Source organism: Rhinatrema bivittatum, chromosome 8, assembly GCF_901001135.1.
Source record: "Rhinatrema bivittatum chromosome 8, aRhiBiv1.1, whole genome shotgun sequence".
Classification (NCBI taxonomy): Eukaryota; Metazoa; Chordata; class Amphibia; order Gymnophiona; family Rhinatrematidae; genus Rhinatrema; species Rhinatrema bivittatum.
The window spans coordinates 152,639,454-152,664,357 of NC_042622.1; the positions used below are offsets into that span (position 1 = coordinate 152,639,454).

General features: G+C 47.0%; 1 protein-coding gene across 2 annotated transcripts in view; it reads right to left on the minus strand.

Annotated features, from left to right (window-relative positions):
- TSGA10IP (testis specific 10 interacting protein) overlaps window positions 1-24,904 on the minus strand; it is a 241,061-nt gene that overhangs the window by 49,212 nt on the left and 166,945 nt on the right. Inside the window, exon 5 of one of the 2 annotated variants that reach the window (XM_029614525.1) lies at window positions 22,919-23,086. The exons of the other annotated variant lie outside the window; for it this stretch is intronic. Coding sequence (XP_029470385.1) covers window positions 22,919-23,086 — 168 coding nt within the window. The remainder of the gene's footprint in view (window positions 1-22,918; window positions 23,087-24,904) is intronic. 2 annotated transcript variants of the gene reach the window in all.

A 24,904-nucleotide genomic window follows, 5' to 3' on the forward strand; every position in this document is an offset into this window, starting at 1 on the left:
ATGGGTGACATCATCAGGATGGAGCCCAATCACGGAAAACGTCTGTCAAAGTTTCCAGAACTTTGACTGGCCCCTACTGTGCATGCCCAGCATGGCACTAACCCTGCAGCCAGCAGGGGTCCCCCTTCAGTCTTTTTTGAAAGCTATAGGCAGTGCCGAAAAATAAAACAATAAAACGTTACGAACCCAACACCGCAGGGCAGCGGCGGGTTTCATGAGGACTAACATCCTGCTGTCCTGTGAGAACACCTGTTACAGGTAAGCAACATTTGCTTTCTCACAGGACAAGCAGGATGGTAGTCCTCACATATGGGTGAGTACCGAGTTGAGGATGTCCGAACATGCACCAAAGGTACCCAATGGCATGCAACAGGCACAACAACTGGGGTGAAATTTGGTAGAGGGCATCCTGAACCCCACCGGGCAGGCGGAAGGGTGTTGGTACGTCACGTTGGAAACAGGTTACGCAGGACAGACTGGCCGAAGATGGAATCTTGTCTTCCAGCTTTGTCCAAGCAATAGTGGGCTGTGAAAGTATGGAGGGAACTCCAGGTGGCAGTCCTGCAAATGTCAGGAAGTGGCACCGATCGAAGGTGTGCTACTGAAGTTGCCATGGCCCTCACAGAGTGTGCTTTAACACGGTCTTGAAAAGGAATGCCTGCTTGCTGATAGCAAAAAGATATGCAGTCCGCTAACCAGGAAGAGAGAGTCTGCTTACCCATAGGTTGCACAAATTTGTTAGGGTGGAATGAGACGAATAACTGAGTGCTCGTTTTGTGGGCAGCTGTATGGTCTAGATAAAAAGTTAGAGCCCGTTTGCAGTCAAGGGTATGCAGAGCCTGTTCCCCTAGATTGGAATGGGGCCTGGGAAAGAAGATAGGTAGTATGATGGATTGATTAATGTGAAACTCCGAAACTACCTTAGGTAAAAATTTAGGGTGAGTGCGGAGTACCGCCCGGTCCTGCAGGAGTTTAGTGTAAGGCGGATAGGTAACTAAGGCCTGTAACTCACTAACCCTGCGAGCTGAAGTGATAGCCAAAAGGAAAATCACTTTCCATGTGAGATGTTTTAGGTCACAGGAGTGAAGAGGCTCGAATGGTGGTTTCATGAGCCGACCGAGAACCAGATTAAGGTCCCAAGAAGGGGCCAGAGGAAGTAAAGGTGGCTTGATGTGGAGCAAGCCCTTCAAAAAGCGTGTAACGAGGGACATCCCAGACACATTTATGGAAGGCAGCTACCGCACTGACATGCATTCTGATGGAAGATGTCCTGACTCTGACAAATGCCAGAGATAGTCCAAAAACCTTGGGATTGGATAGGAAAAGGGATCAAGGGACTGAGAGGTGCACCATGATGTGTACATTTCCATTTATAGGAGTAAGATTTTCTCGTGGAAGGCTTCCGTGAAGCAATCTAGATACGGGAAACTGGATCTGAAAGGTTAAGTGGCTGAAGTATTCACTTTTCAACATCCATGCCGTCAGAGATGAGGCCTGAAGATTGGGATGGCGCAGGCACCCGTGGTTCTGAGTTATCAGGAGCGGGTCCTTTCCCAAGGGAATGTGCCTGCGGATGGAGAGATCCTGGAGTATTGGAAACCACACTTGGCGTGGCCAGTGAGATGCTATCAGGATCATGGTTCCCTTGTCCTGACGTAGCTTCACTAGGGTCTTCGAGAGAAGAGGAAGTGGAGGGAATGCATAGAATAGACCGGTTGCCCACGAGAGGGAGAATGCATCTCTGGGCTGAGAGCCTCTGCTGCGAATGACAGAGCAGTAGTTGTCCATTTTGTGATTCTGAGGGGACGCAAAGAGATCTGTCTGAGGATATCCCCATTGTTGGAAGACTGAGGCCGCTACTGAGGGGTTGAGAGACCACTCGTGTGGTTGGAACACGCGACTTAACTTGTCTGCCAGTACATTTTCCACTCCCGGCAAGTAGGTGGCCTTAAGGTACATCGAGTAGGAGAGAGCTTCTTCCCAAATCTGCGCAGCTTCCTGACACAGAAGGAAGGAGCCTGTGCCTCCTTGCTTGTTGATGTACCACATGGCCACCTGGTTGTCCGTCTGAATCAGGATGACCTGATTTGATAGGCAATCCTGAAAAGCCCTGAGAGCATATCGCATTGCTCGAAGCTCCAGGAAATTTATTTGGTGTTTGACTTCCTCTGGAGACCAAGACCCTTGTGTCTGCAAATCGTCCATGTGGGCTCCCCACACGAGGTTGGAAGTGTCGGTGGTGAGAACGACTTGAGCATCTGGTAATTGAAAAGGCAGTCCCCGGAGGAGACTGAACTGATCTTGCCACCAGGCCAGAGACAGACGGAGTGGGTTGGTGATGTGGACAATGGCTGACAGAGGCTGAACAGCTTGAATCCATTGTGACCTCAGGGTCCAATGTATGAGTCTCATGGCCAGGCGGGCCATTGGAATAACATGTACTGAGGATGCCATATGTCCCAGAAGGACAAGGAATTGGCGAGCAGTTGCTGTCTGCTGAGACTGCAACTGGTAAGCTAGAGATATGAGTGTCAGCGCTTGTTGTCACAGCAGAAAGGCTTTTGCTTGCAAGGTGTCCAAGTCTGCCCCAATGAACGACAAGGTTTGAGATGGGACTAAAAAAGATTTTTCGTAATTGACGAGAAATCCGAGAGAAATTAGAATGTGAGGAGTCAAATCGAGGGACGACCGAGCAGCTTCCTGGTTGGAGCCCTGATTAACCAGTCGTCTAGATAGGGGTAGACATGAACACCTTCTTTTCTGAGGAAAGCTGCAACAACCATGAGACATTTGTAAATACTCGTGGTGCAGACGCTAGGCCGAACGGGAGCACTCAGTATTGATAGTGCTTGGGGCCTACTAAAAACCTCAGGTACTTGCGATGAGATGGAGTTATCGCAATGTGTGTGTATGTGTCCTGGAGGTCCAGAGAGCAGAGCCAGTCTCCTCTTTGTAGAAGAGGTAGAAGCGATCCCAAGGTTACCATCTTAAACTTTTCCCGCTGGAGGTATTTGTTGAGAGCACGTAGGTCCAGAATTGGACGTACTCCTCCCGATTTTTTGGGGATCAGAAAGTACGAGAATAGAACCCTAGGTCTTGCTGCGAATGCGGAACGGGTTCTATTGCTCTTGACTGGAGAAGGAGGGAGACCTCTTGTTCCAGAAGAATGGAGTGGTCGGACGTTCTCCACATCTGCAGAGGTGGGGAGTCCGATGGCAGGGCGAGAAAGTTCAGGTGGTAACCCTGAGCAATGATTGCTAGTACCCATTGGTCGGTTGTGACTGATTGCCACATGTTGTGAAAGTGACACAGTCGACCTCCCACTGGTATGCTTGGCAGAGGAATCTGGCTGCTGCTCTCCAAGCAGAAGTCAAAAACCGGAAGCAGGTCCTGGTTGGGGAGATGCTTGTGGCTTTTGCTTTCAGGCTTGGCAAGGCTGAGGCTTTTGATAAGGTCTCGTAGTACGGGACCTTGTTGGTGGTGGATAGGTCTTCCTTGGACGGTAGAATGACTTCTTAGAGTCCTTTCTGAAGGGCTGTCTTAAGGAGAAGTCTGAAGGCACTGAGGAGAGCTGTTTAAGGGTCTCATGATGGTCCTTTAATTCAGCCACCATTCGTTGGATCTGTTCTCCAAACAGATTGTCTCCTACACATGGTAGGTTAGACAGCCGGTCTTGTACTTCTGGGCGAAGGTCAGAAAATTTGAGTTAGGCCCACCGTCTTGCCAAAATGGCAGCTGTAGACACTCTGGTAGAGGTGTCAAATATATCATAAGATGTTCAAATCTCATGTTTTCCCGCCTCAAATCCTTTGTTGACAAGGGTTTGTAGCTGGTCTTGGAATTGTTCAGGGAGGGACTCAGAAAGGTCCTGTATTTGCTTGAAGATGACCCTATTATATTGGGTTATATAAAACTAGTAAGCAGCAATTAGGGAGATGAGCATGGCCCCTTGGAACACTCTTCAACCAATGTTGTCTAGGAACTTTTGTTCCTTAGCAGATGGGGTAGATGAGTGAGGTTTCAACCTTTTTGCCCTCTTCTGGGCCGACTCTACCACAACTGAGTGGTGGTCGAGCTGGGATTTTTGAAAACCTGGGGCTGATTGCACTAAGTAAGTAGTGTCAGTCTTTCTGTGTACTGGAGCAATTGATCCAGGATTTTCCCAGTTCTTTTTGAGGAGATCCAGAAGAACTTGGTGAATGGGTATAGAGGTAATCACCTTGGGGGCATCCAGTAACTCCATCATCTGGTGCCTGTCATCCTGTTCCATTTGAAGTTGAAAGGGAACCAACTCAGACATTTCCTTCACAAAATTTATGAAAGAGAGGTCCTCTGGAAGAGAACGCTTCCTACTTTCAGTGGGAGAAGGTGGTGAAGGTAAGTCATCGGTGTCTGTTGAAGTATCATCACCCCAAGTGTCATAAGGGTCAGCAGACTGACCTGTAGGACGAGAAGGAGGTTGGATACCTGAAGGCACTGGCCGAGGCTCCGAGAAAATCGAAGGAATCCCCGGGGGCACCGATGATGGCATGGAAGGCATCGGCGCCGGCATCGAAGGCGCCGATGGACGTATCTGCACCGATGGATGAATCAGTGGCAAGGGATGAATTGGCATCGATGGCTGAGGCAAAACTCCCGATCGAGGAATGTGGAATGGTGTTTCTCCTCCTGATGAAGCTGTCAATGGGGAGGGCACCGGAGCCATCGGAGACCCGGGATCCATCGGTGGAAGAGCAGCCATCAGCGCCTCCATCCGGGATAGCAGCGGTGCCAGCACTGCGGGAATTGGATCGATGACTGGTTCCACAGTCGGTGCCGGTGTCGGTGCCAGAGGAACCTGGAGACATTGCATCGCCTTGTCGATGGCTCCTGAACCAGCCGGTCCAGTTCTTCTCGGAGACCTGGAGCAAGCAGCCCCGGCTCCGGAACAGAAGAGGGAGGCAGAGGCACAGTCGGAGGGACCACCTTTACAGGCAGAATTGCGACTTCCAAACCCCAAACAGGTGAGGGTGGCCTCGATGACCCGGTCGCAGGAAGGGTCGGTGCCGTTCCTGGACGGGACTTCTTCGACGGTGGCTCGGACGGTGGCTCGGTTGATAATTTTGCTCCCTTGACGGTCCGAGTCATACGATGTCGATGGCGATGTTTTTCCCTATGATCCCCTCGATCTTGAGGGGGAGTAGAGGGTGTCAATGGCCGTGAAGACATCGATGGCGGTCGGTCACCGGTTGGTGGACGATGCTGGCGCGATGTCGATGGTGCTGGTTCCGAAGATGTCGATGCGATGGACGGTGTCGGGGTCTGAGCACGGAAGAGGAGTTCCATTTTCTCCATTCTGGCCTTGCGACCCTTAGGTGTCATAAGGGCACATTTGGTGCAAGTCAGGACATCATGCTCACGGCCTAAACACATTATACAGATTCCATGGGGGTCTGTGATAGACATGGTGCGAGTACAGTCCGGGCACCGACGAAACTCCGACGCCATGGCCATAGAAAAAATTGAGCCGCGGGACGGTCGACGGCCAGTAGGCCGCTAGGGCCAAACTCGACGGTAATCGACGGAATACAGTCAAAAAACTTATTGGAGTACCGCGGCTAGAGAAAAGTTAGAGGAGGGACCCCTGTGGGGTAATTTAACTGTAGATAATTCCGTGAGGAAAATTCCTGTCAGGAATCTCTTCAGAGCTCCTAAATGCGAGGCTACTGCTGCGCGGAAAAAAGAAGACTGAAGGGGGACCCCTGCTGGCTGCAGGGTTAGTGCCATGCTGGGCATGCCCAGTAGGGGCCAGTCAAAGTTCTGGAAACTTTGACAGACGTTTTCCGTGATTGGGCTCCATCCTGATGATGTCACCCATATGTGAGGACTTTGTCTAGCCCCATGATGATATGGTCTGTCAGGGATATGAGTAGAGTTTCCGTGCTTAATGCTTTACGGAATCCATATTGTGAGGGGTAAAGTATTTTGTGGTCTTCAATGTAATTGGAGAGTTGAGTGTTGACCAGCTTTTCCATTATCTTGGCAATAAATGGAAGATTTGAAATCGGGCGAAAGTTGTTGGGGTCCTTAGGGTCTAGATTAGGTTTCTTTAAGAGTGGTTTTAGAGAAGCTAGTTTAAGTTCTTCTGGAAATAGTCCCTGGGATAATGAGCAGTTTATGATATCTGCCAGAGTTCTGGAGATTGTTTCCGGTATTAGAAGGAGGAGCTTTGTAGGTATTTGGTCGAAGGGGTGGGAGGAAGGTTTCATTTTCTTAAGTAACAGAAGGATCTCAGAGGCTGTGATGGATTCGAATGATTCAAAGGAGGTTCCTTTGTTTAGTATCTGTAGAGCATTAGTGTGAGGATTGTTACTGGGGGTCAGTCTCTTTAGCAGGTTAGATATTTTGTCTTGGAAGAAAATAGCTAATTCCTCAGCTTTGGATTGAGCTAGGTCTATGGGAATATCTGGAGTGTTGATGTGAGTCAGGTTGGATACGTAAGCGAAAAGAGCTTTTGCATCAAATACAAGGTCATGTATCTTGCTCGCATAGTAATCCCTTTTTGATTTTAGGGTGGAGTTCTTGTAGTGATGTAGAGCTAATTTGTAGGCGGCTAAGGTGCTGGGGCATGGGGCCTTACGCCATTTGCTTTCTTTGTGTCTTAGGCTCTGTTTAAGTTTATGGAGGTTGTTTGAGAACCATGGTTGTCTTTTTGTTGGGTTTGTGTTTAGTTTTTTTGCTGAAAGAGGACATAGTTTGTTTGCTACTGCCTCGGTGATGTTGTTCCAGGATAGGATGGCTGAGTATGGGTCAGAGAGGTTAAGGTGAGGGAGCTCAGAAGTGAGCAGGCTGTTGAGGTCGTCGGACGAACAGGGTCTTCTGTAGAGAAATGAGGATTTCGAAGGGGGATTTTTCCTGAATTGTGTCAGAGAGAAAGTGGCGGTGATTAGTGAATGATCTGACCATGGGACCGGAGTGCAAGAAGGAGGGGAAGTGTATTTGATCCCTGCATTTACGAGGATGAGGTCCAGGGTGTGGCCGGCTTTATGGGTGGGCTTGTTGACGATCTGCTTAAATCCCATAGCTGAGAGGGCAGTGAGTAGAGCCTCGCAATTGGTGGTAAGTGTAGGGTTGTCCACATGTAAATTGAAATCTCCTAAAATTATAGCCGGGGATTCCAAATTCAAGTGTGTTGTAATTATTTCTACAAAGGGGGAGGCATCTGAATCCAGAAGGCCCGGAGGGGCGTAGACGAGTAGGACTTGGAGTTGGGCTGTTTTGAAAAGTCCTACTTCAAGTTTAAAAACTGATTTGACTGAAAGTTGGGATAATTTCAAATCTTTTTTGGCTGCCAACAGAATGCCCCCTCCCCTTTTTTTGAGACGAGGGAGGGAGAAGAAGTCGTAGAGGTCGGTGGGGAGTTGATTTATTATTGCAATGTCTGTTGGTTTGAGCCAGGTTTCTGTTATGGCACAGATGTCTGGGTTGGAGTCTAAGAGATAGTCATTGAGAATCAGGGATTTTTTGGTGAGAGATTGAGCGTTGAATAGCATAAGGGAAAATAGTGTTAGACCTAGTAATTGGGTATGAGGAGAGATCATAATAGGGATAAGGGCTGTGTAGTTGCGAGATCTTTGTAGCATAGTGGTTTTTCCTGTGGTGAGGAGGTTGTGTTGAAGAATTGGGATAGGAAATCTCAGTGTCATTCTGAACTGTTGTATTAGGGACGCTCAGTTGAATTTGAGTGCGTAGATGATTGTGTAGGGAGGTTAGGTGGATGCTGGAATGGCTGACTAACGCTGGATCAGACTGGGTGAATGCTGTGAAGATGAAAGCTGAACACACAGTGTGAATGCTGTGAGGATGAAAGCTAAACACACAGTGTGAATGCTGTGAGGATGAAAGCTGATAACGCTGGGTGAATGCTGTGAGAATGAAAGCTGAACACAGTGTGAATGCTGTGAGGATGAAAGCTACAGTGTGAATGCTGTGAGGATGAAAGCTGATAACGCTGGGTGAATGCTGTGAGGGCGATGGCTGATAACGCTGGGTGAATGCTGTGAGGGTGAAGGCTGATAACGCTGGGTGAATGCTGGGTGAATGCACCAAACTGCGTGCAGCGTTGTGAGTCCTGGGGTGGCTGTCTGTTGTGTATGTGAGTTGCTGAAGAGGTATTAGGTGCCGTTTTACTCACTGTGAGATTATCTAATGTCTGTGGTGGTTGGACGTCTGCGCGTCGTTCAATGTCCGGTTGCGGGCTTCCAATGAAATAGTTACGGAAGAGAGGCAGATAGGTTTAATGGTCCTGGAATGTGGGTTCTGCTCTATTCTTCGGGTCTGCACGAAGGGGCGCACAAAGGGGCGGGCCCCTTTGTCGCGCGGCGCCTGGAAGCGCTCCGGGTCTTTTAAATTCTGGAATTGGTCGCGTCGAGTGAGGTAAGCGGCGCGCCCTGGTGATGCTGCTAGGCCTCAGCTGGTGAACGTTCCGCTCGCGGTGGGAGGGCCTGTCTGGGAGGCATCGGAGGCGAAGACGAAGCAAATTTTCCCACGTGATCGGCGCGGGGGCCCACGGAGGTAGGGCGAGAGTAATGGCCTTACACCGATGGGCTCAAGCGCCGAACGCGCGGGCCTCTCTCCCAGCTCTACCTGGCTCCTGGGCTTCTTCCTCGGGTCCTGATGCCGCAGCAAAGAGGGCGCCTGGGAGCGCTCCGGGTCTTTTAAATTCTGGAATTGGTCGCGTCGAGTAAGGTAAGCGGCGCGCCCTGATGATGCTGCTAGGCCTCAGCTGGTGAACGTTCCACTCGCGGTGGGAGGGCTCGCGGTGGGAGGGCCTGTCTGGGAGGCAGCGGAGGCGAAGACGAAGCAAATTTTCCCACGTGGTCGGCGCGGGGGCCCATGGAGGTAGGGCGAGAGTAATGGCCTTACCCCGATGGGCTCAAGCGCCAAATGCGCGGGCCTCTCTCCCAGCTCTACCTGGCTCCTGGGCTTCTTCCTCGGGTCCTGATGCCGCGGCAAAAATAATTCCACTTCAGACAGGCCAGACAGAGAGGGGGGGAGAGAAACTGTCTGATTATTTGAGGCAGTTGAAGTCCTTACTGTGGAAAGTGGTAGGCAGAGAGGAACTAGCTCCCTCAGAAAAAGATTTGGTCCTGTTGGAATAATTGGTGAGAGGCACACCACAGTCCGACCTGCTGATTGTACACCTGTGGTTTCATGAAAGAAAGGGAAACCCCCCTAGGATCCTTCATTTTTTAAAAGAGATTTGGGATAAAGATCAAGAGGTAGCCAGCAAACCCTTAGTAGAAAACCAACTATCCTGGGAGTCTCCTGCTAGAACCTCTGCAAAGGTTGCTGAGGTGTTCTGTCTGGCCGAATCAATCAACAAGCTGCAAGAGGAGGTAGCTTCACTGAGGGTGCAGTACATTGCTGCCCCTCTGCTGTCATAAGAGGTGGGGCCAGGGACTGCCCCTAAAACAGTTTCTGACTGGACTGAGGACTGGCCCCCATCTGCTCGCTGAATTGCTTCAGGAGATCGCTTCTTGAAGATGACAGTCAGGCCTGCCTCAGAGCTAGACCTGTTTAGTCACTCACCCCAGAGTGCAAGGGACTAAGAGAGGATTCCAGTGACCTATGTGGTTGGCCACACCCGTGAGCAAGAGTCACCTCTGGCGGGTTTCTGCTACAGGTGCAGAAAGGAGGATCACATGGCCAAAACATGTAGGAGTCCAGAGAATCTGTGGTTGGTAGTGCAAATGTTAACTCGTTCCATTTAGTCATAGGGAAACTTCAGATGGGCCCAGTGAGGGAGCAACTGGGGCCCTATAATGCAATAAATTGTAATGTATACCCCATAATTTATTTATTTATTTATTTAAAAAAAATTATATACTGCATATCAAAATTTCTATGTGGTTTAACATAAACACATTCATAATAAATTCATCAGACAAATCATAAAAAACAATATATAATCAATAGATTCTTAAAATAATAAAAATTAGAAATTAAACCAACTAATCTAAACTACTCAATTATATCAGACTGACCCCAGACATCCTCAGCTATTTAATTTGATTTTCCAGTAATTATGCAGCAGCGAAAGCCTGAGAAAACAAATGTGCCTTTAATTGCTTTCTAAACTTTAATGAAGATGCTTCCTTCTTTAGGTTCAGGGGAAGGGAATTCCACAACATAGGACCCTGAAAATTAAAGTTTTTTTCTAGTCTCATCACGTCGAATAGTTTCAGCAGCTCCTGACATTTCAAAGGGACTGACTGGGCCCAAGCCACTGTTAAGGTAGACGGCCACTTTGTAAAAGTCTTATTGGACAGTGGGTCACAGATCATCATCATCTTCGATCACTGGTATGAGGCACCTACCCATACATCCAGTAAAGAGGTTGGCATCTGAGAAATGAGTAACTTAAGCTATAGAGGCTATGTTATTGTGGAGTTCCCTGAGGATGTGTCAGGTATTAATAAGACTGTTCCAGTGATGGTTCTAGTGTGCCCTGAATCCAGAGGATAGGACAATACTCCACTCATCATTGGAATCAACGCCAGTTTGTTTGGGTGGTTAGTCCAAAAGTGTCAAGAACTGGTGGGGTCTGACTATGCCAGAGTTCTATGCATTTATCCTCTGTGCTAAAAGACCTACTAGAAGGTTGGACAAAGGCAACCCCATTTTTTTGATGACAGTTTGGGACTGGTGGGATATGCCTCATCAACGCCATTAGAATAGCTTCTTGAGATAGTAACCACAGTTACTTGCCATGTAGAGATTACCTCTAGGATGGGGCAACAGCCACTACTGGTTGAGCCCCACCAGACACCAATTTGCCTGGCAGATTGTTAGTACAATGAGGAATCTTACCAGCCCCTGCAGTGAATAATCAACAGTTGACAGTCTGAGTTCGGAATGAATCCAAGAAGGAGATAATATTGTCAGCGGGTTCTGAGGTAGCTTGAGTGTACAGTGCGCACTGTGATGCTGTGGAACCATTCCTGTCTAGGCCCTGTAAGACCAAGATTGACCCTACTTTTAATTTTGGGGATTCTCCAATCTCACAAGAGTGGATCGATTGATTCACCAGCTGTCCCAATGGTCCCAAGTATTCTTAATCCATGAGTAGGATGTAGGGTTTGCAAATGGGATGGAGCACCCTATTCTCCTCCATGACTCACATCCTTTCCATGAAAGGTCACATCGCCTAACATTTGAAGACACTGAAGATGTAAGGAAGAATTTGCAAGAGTCCCATCTCCCTCCTCCCTTTTGCCTCCAAACTACTTGAACATATTGACTTTTATGCGTCTCAAGCCAGACTGGGGTTTTTGCCCTCTACATTCAACTAAAACAGCCCTTGCCAAAGTCTCCAATGACCTGTTTATGGCTAAAGCCAAAGGCCTTTACTCAGTCCTTATCCTCCTTGACCTACCTGTAGCTTTTGATACTGTTGATTAACACCTTGATACTCTGTCCTCACTTGGATTTTGGGACTCTGTCCTATCTTTGTTCTCTCCTTATCTCTCACATCATACTTTTAATGTTTCCTCTGGTGGATTCTCCTCTACTGCCATCCCACTATCAATTGGTGTGCCTCAAGGTTATGTCCTGGGCCCTCTTCTTTTCTCCCTATATACTAATTTCCTTACCATTAGGATTTCTTTTCATGGTTTTCAATATTGTTTTTATGGTGATGATTCCCATATTTACCTCTCTGCACCAGGAATTTCATCAGAAATCCAAAACTAGATCTTAGCCTGCTTGTCTGACATTGCTGCCAGGATGTCCCACTGCCACTTTAAACTCAACATGACCAAGGCAGAACTCCTTATCTTTCTCCCCAAGCCCACCTCTTCTCTTCCTCCTTTCTCTGTTTCTGTGGATAACACAGTCATCCTCCCAGGCCCCTCAGCCCATAACCTAGGAACCATCTTCAACTCTTCACTCTCCTTCTCTACTCATATCCAAAACTCTGCTAAAACATGCAGTTTCTTTCTCTATAACATCACCAAAATCCATCTCTTCCTTTCTGAACACACTATCAGAATCCTTATTTACTCTCTCATCTCCTCCTGCTTAGACTGTTGCAACCTGCTTCTCACAGGTCTCCTAATAAGCCATCTCTCTCCTCTACAATTATCCTAAATTCAACTGCTTGACTTATCTTTTGCCAAAGTCGCTATACCTATATAATCTCCTGAAGTCATTGCATTGGCTCTCTATCCGTTCCCTTATACAGTTCAAGCTCCTCTTACTCACAAGAGCCTTCACTCTGCAACTCCTCACTACCTCTTCTCTTTTATCTCTCTCTACATCTCTCCTCATGCACCCTGTTCATCACACAAGTCACTCCTATCTATGCCCTTCTCCTCTACCATTAATTCATCATGCTGGCTTTCCATCTGACTGCACCATGTACTTGGAATAGATATTCTGAGCTGGTAAGTCATGCTCCTTCTCTTGTCTTGTTTAAATCCCATCTAAAAACCCATGTTTTTGAGACTGATTGTATCTTAAGCCCGATTGCCTGCCTTCAATCTCATTAACTCATTTTAACCATTGTCTTACTATATGAAACTCTCTTGACCTGTATGTTTGTCTTGATTAGATTGTAAGCTCTATTCATAAGGGACTGTCTCTTATGTATTATTTGTATAGTGCTGTATATGTCAAGTAGCACTATAGCAATGTTAAGTAGTAGCATCATCAAAGAATCCAGAAGCTCCTATACCTCTCTGAGTGGTGGCAAGGAAAAAGAATGGGGCCATCAGGATGTGTACTGACTACTAGGCATTGAACAAGCATACTATCTCTGAACAGTATACATTGCCACAAATGATGTACTTGTCTGATGTGGAGTTAGTGGTTCTCAGTATTGGAACTATGAAGTGGGTATTACCAGATACCCAAGAAAGAGAGTGACAAGGAGAAGACTACCTTCATTTGCCCTCTGGGGTTCTGACAGTTTGAGTGGATGCTCCACCAGAGTTCCTAGTACACTCCAGCGGCTCATAGAAAAGACAGTGGGTGATATGAACCTCATGGAAGTACTAATGTTCCTGGATGACCTTATCATGTTTGGAAGAACCTTGAAGGATCATGAGACCTGGCTTAAGAAGACCTTAGATTGCCTTGAGGCCTGAGGGCTTAAGCTTTCTTTGGATAAATGTTAGTTTTGATCATCCCAGGTGAAGTATATAGAACACATTGTATCAGAAAAAGATATTTCTATGGATCCTGACAAGATCGCAGCAGTTCCCACATAGACAAACCCACTGATCTGAAGGCTTTCAGATCCTTTTTGGGTTTTTGTGGGTACTACCACTGGTTTATCCAAAACTACTCCGCTATTATATATTCATTGACAGACCTCACAAAGGGTTACCCATCAGAAAGGAAAAAGGGTGTCCAGCTATTGAAAACCACTTTCACCTATTTCAAGCCCTCTGAACTGAGGTGGACAAAGGAGAGTGAGGAAGCATTTAAGAATATTATTTACTGTGTAACACATGCTCCGTTGTTAGTTTTTGCTGACAACAGGTTACCTTACACACTTCATACCAATGTTAGCCTAGATGGCTTGGGCACTGTCTTGTATCAAGAGCACCCCAAGGGATTGAGGCCTGTGGCGTTTGCTAGCCAGGGCTGTCAGAGGCTGAAAGAATGTTTCTGTTGTGGAGCACTAGGAGAGCGGTCCCACTTACCAAGAGGTGTGTGTTCTTGGGCCACGGCTCGACCTCAGAGGAACTCCGAAGAGGTGCCGCGGTAGGCGAGGCATGACCGAGCATGGGCTGGATGGGAGCGAGGCTGGACTGAAGACTGGAGATACTGACCCTCCTCCGGACCTGCACGCTTTGGAAGACCAACAACGCAATGATGGTCTTATGAACAAGACTACCTAATTCTCGACCTCGACAAAGGACAATCAGGAATGATTTTTTTTTCTTTGTCGCTGACAGACTACCTAATTCTCGGCCTCAACAAAAGACAATCATTCCTACTGATTCTGTTAGAACTTTCTGCAGCTTTCGACACCGTCAACCACGCCATCCTCATAAACCAACTCTCATCCATTGGAATAACAGGTACAGTGCTAGCCTGGTTCAAAACGTTCCTTAACAAAAGAGGCTACAAAGTGAAAATCCAGAACAAAGAATCTCCCCGCCATGACGCACCAGTAGGAGTCCCACAGGGATCCTCCCTATCACCCACCCTGTTTAACATTTACCTACTCCCGCTGTGCCAGCTTCTAACCAACCTAAAACTCAAACACTTTGTCTACTCTGACGACATCCAGATAGTGATCCCACTTAAATAATCTCTAATCAAAACTCTCGAATACTGGGAATCATGCTGCTCAAAAATCAATGACCTGCTCGCTAGCCTAAACCTCATTTTAAACTCCACCAAAACGGAACTCATGCTAATTTCCCCAGAAAACAACAATAACTCCAGCACCCCTCCAAACATTCCTCTCTCCCCTCAAGTCAGAGACTTAGGAGCTATAACTGATAACAAGATGAATCTGAAAGCATTTGTTAGCCGCACTACAAAGGACTGTTTCCACAAACTCCAAGTGTTGAAAAGGATAAAACCGCTTTTCCATTTCCATGACTTTAGAACAATACTATAAGCAATAATCTTCGCAAAGTTAGATTACTGCAACGCTATCCTACTAGGACTCCCATCCTCATATACTAAACCTCTGCAGATGGTCCAAAATGCGGCGGCAAGAATACTCACGAATACCAGAAGAAGAGACCACATCTCACCCATCTTAAAAGATCTCCATTGGCTCCCTATTCACTTCAGAATCATCTACAAATCCGTCACCATCATATATAAGTCCATCCACCACCGTATGTCACTTGACTTTCAACACCTGCTCAGCCCAAACAACTCCCTTAGACCGACAAGAGAAGCATACAGAGGATCCTTCCAGGTACCCAATACGAAATTCACGCGGCACATAACCTCAAGAGAACGGGCTTTCTCGACAGCCGAACCATCACTCTGGAACTCCATCCCCACAAACCTTTGCCAGGAGCCTTGCCTGCCAACCTTCCAAAAAAGATTAAAAACTTGGCTATTCAAACAAGCCTTCCCTGACCACACCTGAATCACAACCTATATATTCAAAGAATGCAGCCACTCCGGTTCTGTAAATAATTATTAATTTATGATGTTAACCTTCTTCTGCTTTTTTCTCTCTTGTCCCAGTTCCATTACCCCTGTTCATTGTAACTGCAACTCCTCTGCACTAGATTCAGTTATTGTATTTTTTGCACACCTTGTTCGAATGTAAACCGGCATGATGTGATTTTATCATGAATGCCGGTATATAAAAAACCTAAATAAATAAAATAAATAAATGAACAGTCCTCCGACCGTTCCAAGCCCTTTTGGACCTGCCGCAGGGTACGGCAAGAAGCGGCAGGCCGGATGGAGGCCAGGGCAGCGGAGACCGGACCATGGAGATTCAGATGAGACTCAGGAACGAGGTACTTGGATGCACAGACGTAGACTCAGGCACAGATGTAGACTCAGGAATGAGGTTCTGTGATGCACAGACGTGGCTTTGGGGTATGTGGACAGTGGCGCGATCCCTCAGGGCGCCCTACTCAGCCAGTACTACCGGTCTGGTCATGGACCACCCTGTCCTACATCCGCGGGAGCGGGACCAGCGCAGGAAGGAACGAGGTACTTGGCTTTCAGAAGACTCAGGAACCAGGTACAAGGCTTGCATCAGGAAGCGCCCTATTCAGCCCGCCCGTGGGCCTGGTCGCGGACCACGACATGGCTTGCCGCGAGGTACCAAGCGTGCAGAAGATTCAGGAACAAGGTACTAGGCTTTCAGAAGATTCAGGAACGAGGTACAAGGCTTGCATCATGAAGCGCCCTACTCAGCCCGCCCGTGGGGCTGGTCGCGGACTACGACATGGCTTGCCACGAGGTACCAAGCGTATAGAAGACTCAGGAACAAGGTACTTGGCTTTCAGAAGATTCAGGAATGAGGTGCTTGGCTTTCAGAAGACTCAGGAACAAGGTACAAGGCTTGCATCATGAAGCGCCCTACTCAGCCCGCCCATGGGGCTGGTCGCGGACCATGACATGGCTTGCTGCGGAGTACCAAGCGTACAGAAGACTCAGGAATGAGGAACCAGGGGTTCAGGAGAGCAAGACAGGATCACGGACTACAGGATCAGGAGAAGCAACATCAGAGCTGGGTCATGGACATCAGGAACAAACATCTGGACTGGAACACAGATACTGGATCAGGAGACAGACCTTAGGGCTGGAACACGAACATCTGGAACAGCAGGTGAACATCAGGACTGGAACGTAGACAAGAAGACAAGACGAGGAGCTCCAACGAAAAACAGGAAACACAGGACCTTGAAGAAGTGCTGGAACAAGGACGACTCCTGGAACGAAGGACAGCAGGATCCCAGGAGTGACCAACTCCTTGCGAAGGCAAAGCTGGAATGGACGCTGAGCCGTTTTGTAGGGCTGAAGAGCACAACGCCCAGGGAGGGGTCAGCAGAGGGCCACACCTGGCTGGCCCTTGAAAAGGAGGAGAGAGGCGCGCGCCCGCGCCTAAGGAGAGCTGGGTGAAGAGAGCTGGAAGCTGGTGGTGTCCTCAGCCACGTGGAAGGCCCGAGGAAGCCAGGCAGGAAGCGGAGCAGTCCTGCTCCGAAGCTGGAGAGATGGCAGGCTGCAGGAGCAGCTCCCAGCTGCGAAGACTGAAGCAGGAAAGCAGGAAGAGAAGAAGGGCTGGCTGCAGGCAGAGCAGAGAGCTGCAGGAAGCTGCAGGCAAAAGGACCCGAGCAGCAGCAGGCACCGGCAAGGACAGCCTCCCTGCCGGCTGAAGACCCCGGGAGCGGCAGAGCTTGTCGGGGAGAGGCAGGAGCACCAACAAAGCCTTTCCTGAGACTAATATCCAAGGAGAGATCCTACAGCAATCAAGCCCTCCAGTCTAATATCCATTGAGAGACCTTACTGCACAATGTAAATAATATCCATAAAGAGTCATTACTGCACAATGTAAATAATCTACCTCTGTATAGATTTATATTTATTCTTGACTATTCTTGTCTTCTTCCTCCCCCAGTTTCAACAACCTTGTTATATTGTAACTTTTTTGCTTCCTCTGCACTGGTTAAAAAGAACAAAGTTATTGCACCCCCCTGTTATTTGTAAACCGGCATGATATGATTGTGAGGGATGTGAATCGTTTTTTGACGATTTAAAATATCGTCCGATATATTTTAAATCGTCAAAAATCATTAGAGGCGCGATACAATAGGAATTCCCCCGATTTATCGTCAAAAATCGTAAATCAGGGGAGGGGGGAGGGGAAGGGGAGGGCGGGAAAACCGGCACACTAAAACAACCCTAAAACCCACCCCGACCCTTTAAAATAAATCCCCCACCCTCCCGAACCCCCCCAAAATGTTTTAAATTACCTGGGGTCCAGTGGGGGGGTCCCGGTGTGATCTTCCACTCTCGGGCCACGGCTGCGTTAATAGAAATGGTGCCGGTGCTACCTTTGCCCTGTCATATGACAGGGCAAAGGTAGCGCCGGTGCCATTTTGGTTCCTGTCCCCCGACGTCACGAGCGCAGGAGATCGCTCCCGGACCCCCGCTGGACCCCCAGGGACTTTTGGCCAGCTTGGGGGGGCCTCCTGACCCCCACAAGACTTGCCAAAAGTCCAGCGGGGGTCCGGGAGCGACCTCCTGCACTCGGGCCGTATTGCAAAATGGCGCCGGCCGTATTGCGTAAATCCCCGCTGGCGCCCGGGGATTTACGCCTCCCAGAGGGAGGCGTAAATCCCCCGACAAAGGTAAGGAGGGGGTTTAGACAGGGCCGGGCGGGTGGGTTAGGTAGAGGAAGGGAGGGGAAGGTGAGGGGAGGGCGTTAGAGGATTCTCTCCGAGGCCACTCCGATTTCGGAGCGGCCTCGGAGGGAACGGGGGTAGGCTGCGCGGCTTGGCGCGCGCCGGCTATACAGAATCGATAGCCTTGCGCGCGCCGATCCAGGATTTTAGCGGCTACGCGCGTATCTACTAAAATCCCGCGTACTTTTGCTTGCGCCTGATGCGCCAGCAAAAGTACGCCTATTCGTGCGGTCTGAAAATCTACCCCAAAGTCACTGAAAGGGTCTCTCTTCCAGTGACCTCTACATCAGATGCTTCCAGATACTGCGTCAAGTTACCCATATTGTCCAAAACACTAATTCTAGGTGTACTTTGCTTCTGGGACAAATGTAGTATCTTCTTAATCACAGGAATTTTCTCCTGGGATATTTCCAAGAACTCTCCCAGGTATTTCTTTAGCGTTCCCATGCACTGTTCATCTTTTATCATCGGAAAATTCAAAAAACGGAGGTTTAAATGTCTTATGGAGTTTTCAAGGAACTCCATTTTACGCAGCATTGCTAATCTTTCCCTAGAGAAAGCAGCAGTTACTTCCTTTAAATCTTTTACCTCCGATTCTATTTTCTGGATAACTGTTCCTTGTTCCTGTAATATATGCTGGTGATCATGGGCTACCACATCTAGTTTGCGATTAGGTCCCTTTAAATCTGTGGAGGAGGCACGGCCTCACGCCTAAGGATGGCGGTGGCCATCTTGGATTTACCCCATAGAGGAGAGACGCCGCTGGACGCCGCGAGGGGGGGAGCAGGACGGCTCCCCCTGCAGTAAGCAGCACCAGAGGCTGCGCGGGCGCGACGGCCCGAATCAGAGCCCTCCCCCGGGGCTCCCGCAGTGAAGGAACACTGCGGATAAGGTAGGGGGCCGCGGTCGTGGGGCGCCACGGCCGCGGAACACAACACAAGTAGCTTCCCAAAGTATTGTTGCTGCTATTAAGAAAATATTAGGTTTCACGTAACCTTATTTAGTTACCTATTATATGTATTTACTTTTTGTCTGTAGTTAGGACTGAAAGGTCATGCCTACCTTAAGTGGTGGGGAGATGTGACCTGGTTCTCAAAAAGTGTCTCACTGCTTTGCTGAGCTTACACTAATACCAGGACTTGGAACTTGGACAGAAATCCAAATTGGGTTTTTGGGTAGTATTTCAGAGTTGTTTTACTGAGCTTGGGGTGTTCAGCTGCTAACTGCCCTTGGCACCAAGGAAAAAGAATCAAGGAGTTTGAAAAAAAAAACCAAACTGGAGCCAGGACAGCTATTTTATATCTTTGAGCTGCTATCTACAGAATCCACCACCACAGGAATAGAAATAAGCTGGAAGGAGGAAACAAGGATCCCAGGAGCCAAGGGGAGCTGTAGAATTTTTGCACCAAAGAGGGAAGACCAGAAACCCCCCCCAGCATGTTTGGAGTTTGAATCTCCCAAGCACAGAAGGGGAAAGAAGGAGGCCCTGCTACACTGTGACAAGCAGGAGAGATGCAGCTTCCTGCCTCTGAGGAGTGTTCAGGAATATCTTAAACAGCAATCCAGAGAAAGAAGGGGAGTGTCTGCACTTTCTCAGACCTTGAACTGAAAGAGGATGTGACTGCTGTACCCTGCCATGGGTGAAAAACAGTTAAGTGAACAGAGGTTTTGTGGGGCTTTTTTTTTTTTTTTTTCTGGAATGGTGTACCAGACCAGTTACTTTAGACATTAGTTTTGTGCTCTGCCCTTCCTGGGACCGCCTTTGAAGAGAGGAAAAATAGCCCCATAGGCTCAGCTGATTTCCCCAGAAATTCTGACCCTACTGCATTTCTAAGGCAGGCTTATGCTGTCACATAAAAATGATCCAGTTGGGAATAGCATCCCCCTGTATTCAAAGCCAGGGACTAGTGAGCTGACGAGAAGTGAGAATCAAAGACAAGGACAAAGAAAACCCAACTTACAATCATGCCATTCCAGTACTGGGCCCCAAATATTTTTTTCTTGTGCCCATATATTGATGTTAGACCATTTTTTCCCTATTTGGGTACCCAGCTTTGCCTTATTTATGCATATGGTTACTGTTCCAAATGTTTGATCAGGTATTTGTATAGCGCACAGAAGTAAATGAGTCTGTTTGTGATTCAGTGAGGTTCTGTTTCACTTTTCAAGTATTGTTTTTTCCCAATTGTATTATTTGAATGTTCACCAGTAAACATTTTGCAAATTCTTGACCTGGGTGTCCCTGTATTAAACTCTGTGGCAAGGGAGGGGAATATTACTGCCCAAGAAAAAGCTATATGGGAAGACCTGGGTGTGGTATTGGGGGTTCTTGGGACACTGATTCACCCCCTTCCAGGTGAATGAACCTGCAAGAATTTATAATATTGGTTCTTTTGCACTAGCTGCCCCTCCCTTGGCACTGCATAATGTAAACTACCTCAGAGGGGGGCTACACATATGTCCCCTTGCCAGTTATGTTGTCTTCTGTTCTTGTTTGTCTGAGGAGAGAAACCTAGATGAGACGAGAAGTTTACAGTCACATGAAGAAGGATGTGGCCTATAAGACCTTATTGAGAGATTAACCCTTGGACATGACCACCATCAACAAACTATATGTTCAGTGGCAGATGGGATGCAGCATCCAGGAAAATGCAGTAATCACCATATATATACTGATGGGCATCCCAGAAAATACTCTAAGATTAGCATCCTTCCAAGGGGAAATTTGTGCAAATACCAGATCCAGTGTGATATTCCCCTTGAACTGCTCAAGATAATTGGTTTACTGTGCCTTGTTGCTGAGAACTATTACAGGTTTATCTGAAATGAGTACAGAAGGAGGAGGGAAGCAAGATGGATATTTTTCTCTCCCTGTTGTCTTCTATTCTTGTTTGTCTGTGTTTTCTTAAAACTGTGGTGAAGTAACTGGCACAGTGGAGGGCAAATTGTTTGAGCTTTGATATTTAAGTTGGACTTTAACAGACCCGAGTTTTAATGGGGTTTGATGCTCCACATCCCTGAAGCTGATGGCCTGCTCCATCAGGAGAGCAAGAAACCAAAAAAATGTCTTCAGAGAAAGGACATTTTGTTTATTATGCTTAGGTTGCCTAAGAATTTACTAGTCAGCCTATTCAATTTAATCTTTTAATGAGATCTTATTGGTTAGGATGCTAAGCAAAATTTCAGGATGATTATGCCATGGTTGGCTAATTCTGTGGTAAAAAAAATTGGTTTGAGAAATGTTTTGAAGTTGATAAAAGTTTTGAAGATTGTTCCAGTTCTATCTTGTGTCTCTGGCTTTATTTCTTTCTATTGTCTTTATATTTGGGTTTTGCTTACTAAATTGAAATTAAATTGGTCATTTTAAGATTCACAGTTTTCTTTTTCAGTTGGGGAGAGTGGGGCTCTGATGCCACTTTATGGGGTCTGGATACTGGCATGTGTATGGAGCTTAAAAGGTACTTCCCACATGGAGTTGGGAGGTCTGGAAATGGGAAAGAGCTATGAAACATGGAGATTCTGTAGCAGCTTCCCTCACAGGAGTAATTCCTGGAGTGGTTTCACAACTCCATAAGGAGTGTGGAAGTGGAGGAGATTTTGTGACTGGGAAAAGGAGAAAGGGCATAGGGAGTGTGGCCTGTGAGATTGATTCTGGAATGTTTTTTGAGGGGTCCAGTCTAACCCACATGAGAACTGTGATTTTTATTGAGAGTTTGAAGTCTTGGGAACTTTCCCCAGTAAAGTAAGGGTAAAGGGACTGCAATTACAGCTGAACTGAGAGAAGAGAATTTTGATATTCTGAGAAAGTGGTGAACTGTTTTTGCCACTCTTGGTTTTCCTTAACTGAGAACCGTGAACTTTGAATCTGGAATGATTTTTCTAATGCTTGAGATTTTGCCACTGAATTGATTCCTAAACTGTAATTTAGCTACCTGTTTTGATTATCCTTTCAGTAAAGACTTTATATTTTTTGAGCACACTACCTAGCGGACATTATGTTTTTTGAGAGTGTCTTCAACCCAGTTGGTCTTACAGGGGAACTTGTCCTCAGCCCATGCCGAGAAATTAGATGTACCCCACCTTGGAGGAGCTGCTCCAATGCTCCCAGAAGGCTGGGAAGGTGACCCTGAGAGAAAAGGGGGTGGAGGGGTTACACACTCAAAACCTTTAGCTTCTCTGTTAGATCTTTCAAGTGTCTGACTCAAGTTTTTTGATGCCTTATTTGACAAAGAACAATTGAAAGAAAATTAAAATGGGGAATGGATGGCAGCCATCTTAACTTCCAAATACTTTGGATTCCCTTGATGCACTGCAGGTGAAGATATTACACAGCAAATGGAGGAGGGTGGTGCAGGAGATGCTGGAAACTTCGAGACATGCTCGGTGAGAAAGGAAACTAGTCTGTGAGCTGAAAAACACTGCAAAATTGTGAGAAATTTCTAAGCCTGGATTTACACACAAGCCTACTAAACCTGTACCTAGGGCAGCAAAATTTGCCCAATCTCTGACCCTCAGCTTCTGCGGCAGTCCTCATGGGTCAGCAAGCACTGGGAAGAAGCTTGCATTTACAGGTACCACCCCCTTTGGGCTTCCATGCAGGGGGCAGGACTGGTGAGCACAGGTTTAATCCCCACACTCAGTGACCTATGAGGATCACTGCTGTAGCCGAGGTTTGTTGGTTGGGGATCTGAGGAGTGGTGCCGTAGCTTGGACATTTGTCTGGCTAGGATGAAGGCAGCATACCACAGCACTGAATCAGTGCCTAGGAGTGGCAGCAGATGAAATCCATCCCTGGAGATTTCTCTCTATCAGCAATGGAATGAACACCATCTTGGAAGCCCTTCTCACCAAAATGGTGCCCAACTGCCAAGTGAAATTAAAATACTGTGAAAAGAAGCTCATGGCTAAGACAAATGAGGAATTTAGTTTTGGAAAGGCAAAGCCCATCCTACCTTTAGGCAGCCACTGTGATATACAAAGCTTTTCCTTAACATCCCACCAATTGCTTGCAGCCCAACTCCCCTGGGTGTGGTCACCTGAACTCTTTCAGCTTCTTACGTAGCACTTCCTCAAAACTGATGCCTGTCCGGTAGGCATCGAGGCACTCCAGCACCCGTTTCTGCAGCTGGCGTGCTCTGGCACGACGCTCCAGGGCACTCTCCCTTTCTTCCTGCTTCCTACGATCCACCTCCAGCAGCCACTTCCTGCAGAATGGGTGGGGGAAAATATCTCAAAATGACCAGTTTCTTGGGAGTAACAACTAAAGCCAGTCCTGATTTTACTCTGCCCATCATCATTCCATTTATGAATTTATAGTTCCTGCTTTTCATAGACAGAGTGGAGCTACATTTCCCTGAGTGCAATGGGGGCAAAACAAGGACAGACTCAGCATGCCCTTGAATACCCAAAACTGATGACATCAAAGTTTCATGTTCTGCACTATGTTTCACAATAGATGATGTCATTAGTGTGCAACAGTGTAGTGTTGTGGTTTTAGGGTTGTTTTCAAAATCCAAATTTATGGTTGCTCTCAAAATCAAAATTTGATTTTCCCTGCAGTGTAAGGATTAGGTAGTCATTAGTATATTGACAATACAGTTACCCCATTGGATTAAATACAAGCAGATATTCTAAATAATATGAGAAGAGGTGGTGGAAAGACAACAACAGATTATTATTTCCACTTAGTAAAGGCAGCTTATCAGTCCTAGAGAGGATGGGGAGAGTTACTTAGCAACATGGGATACCTTAATCACTTTTCTGTACAAGACCTGTAACCAGAGAATCTTCCTTTCTTGTGTGCTGTTTCATTTCTCATCAGGTCTCTCCCATATAAGGCTCCGATTATATTTTTTCTTAATTTTATCTTAAGCTCTGTAGAAGGGTTGCCATCTGACTCCAAGGTAACCAAATAGGCTGATCCAGTCCTGGTTTTGCACCATTGCAAACATTAATTTGTAGCTCTGTTTGTTCCATTGATATCCCTAAGAAAATCATAACTACAAATCCATGCAAGCAATAGGGCAAAACCAGGACTGGATTACCTATTTTGTGGACCAGGGATTAGTTGGCAAACCTACTCTGTAGTAAAGTTTGTTAGTTACAAATTCCAGCTCAAGAGTCCATCTGATTTCTTCAAAGTGATAACTATGTTAACAAGATTAATGTAATTTTTTCAGTTTTATTTTGAGGCAATAATTTACCTAAAAAAATAAAACATCAGGGACTTTACAGAAGGATGGATGCAAAGGACAAAGGGTAGAGCAATATACCCTCACCTTAAAATCTCCCAAGAGGAGTTAGGCTGGTCCACTTTAAAAACAAAATGAAACATACCTACTCACCTGGAAAGCTTGGTTTCTTACAGTTTAAAGCAATTGGGGGGGGGGGGGGGGGGGGGGGGAACAGGAGGAAGTGTGATGGCCTGAAAGCAGAGGGAAAGAAAAGCCTAAAAGTCTTGAAACACAAGGAGTCAAAGAAGCCAGGGCCAGGAAGCCTACCAGAAAAACCTAACCAGCAAAGGTCCCAAAACTGGTAAAAAAAAAAAAAAATGTTGCAGGAGCTGTTTTTGCTTTCTCTAAATCTTTTTGTGCATGAGAGATGTTTACTGAGTGTGAATAGAGTAAACAAATTACAATAAATCTGTTTTCAGTTGGAGTCTCCTCTCTGCCATGTTATGTTAAAAGAAGCAACCATAAGCCTAGAGAGTAAGAAGGAAACCCTGTCCTAGATTCCCCCAAGTAGAGGTAGCACTGCGATTGCTTTTTAATCAAGGATTGCTTGGGTAACTGTCTCCATGGCTGTATAGAGGGTCCATCCCTCTGTGAAAGCAGGCCCTGTTTGTGTAAACCACTGACCTTCTCTTATCCAAGTTCTGTGTGTGCAAGCACATGTGAGTGGCAACAAGGGGACGGAGGGTATGAAGATGCTCTGTGGCAGGGCTCGCTCTGCAAAGGACATTCACCAGGTAGACCTTAAGGAAAGACAGAATTACAATACAAATGGTGTTCATTTTAGGGTGT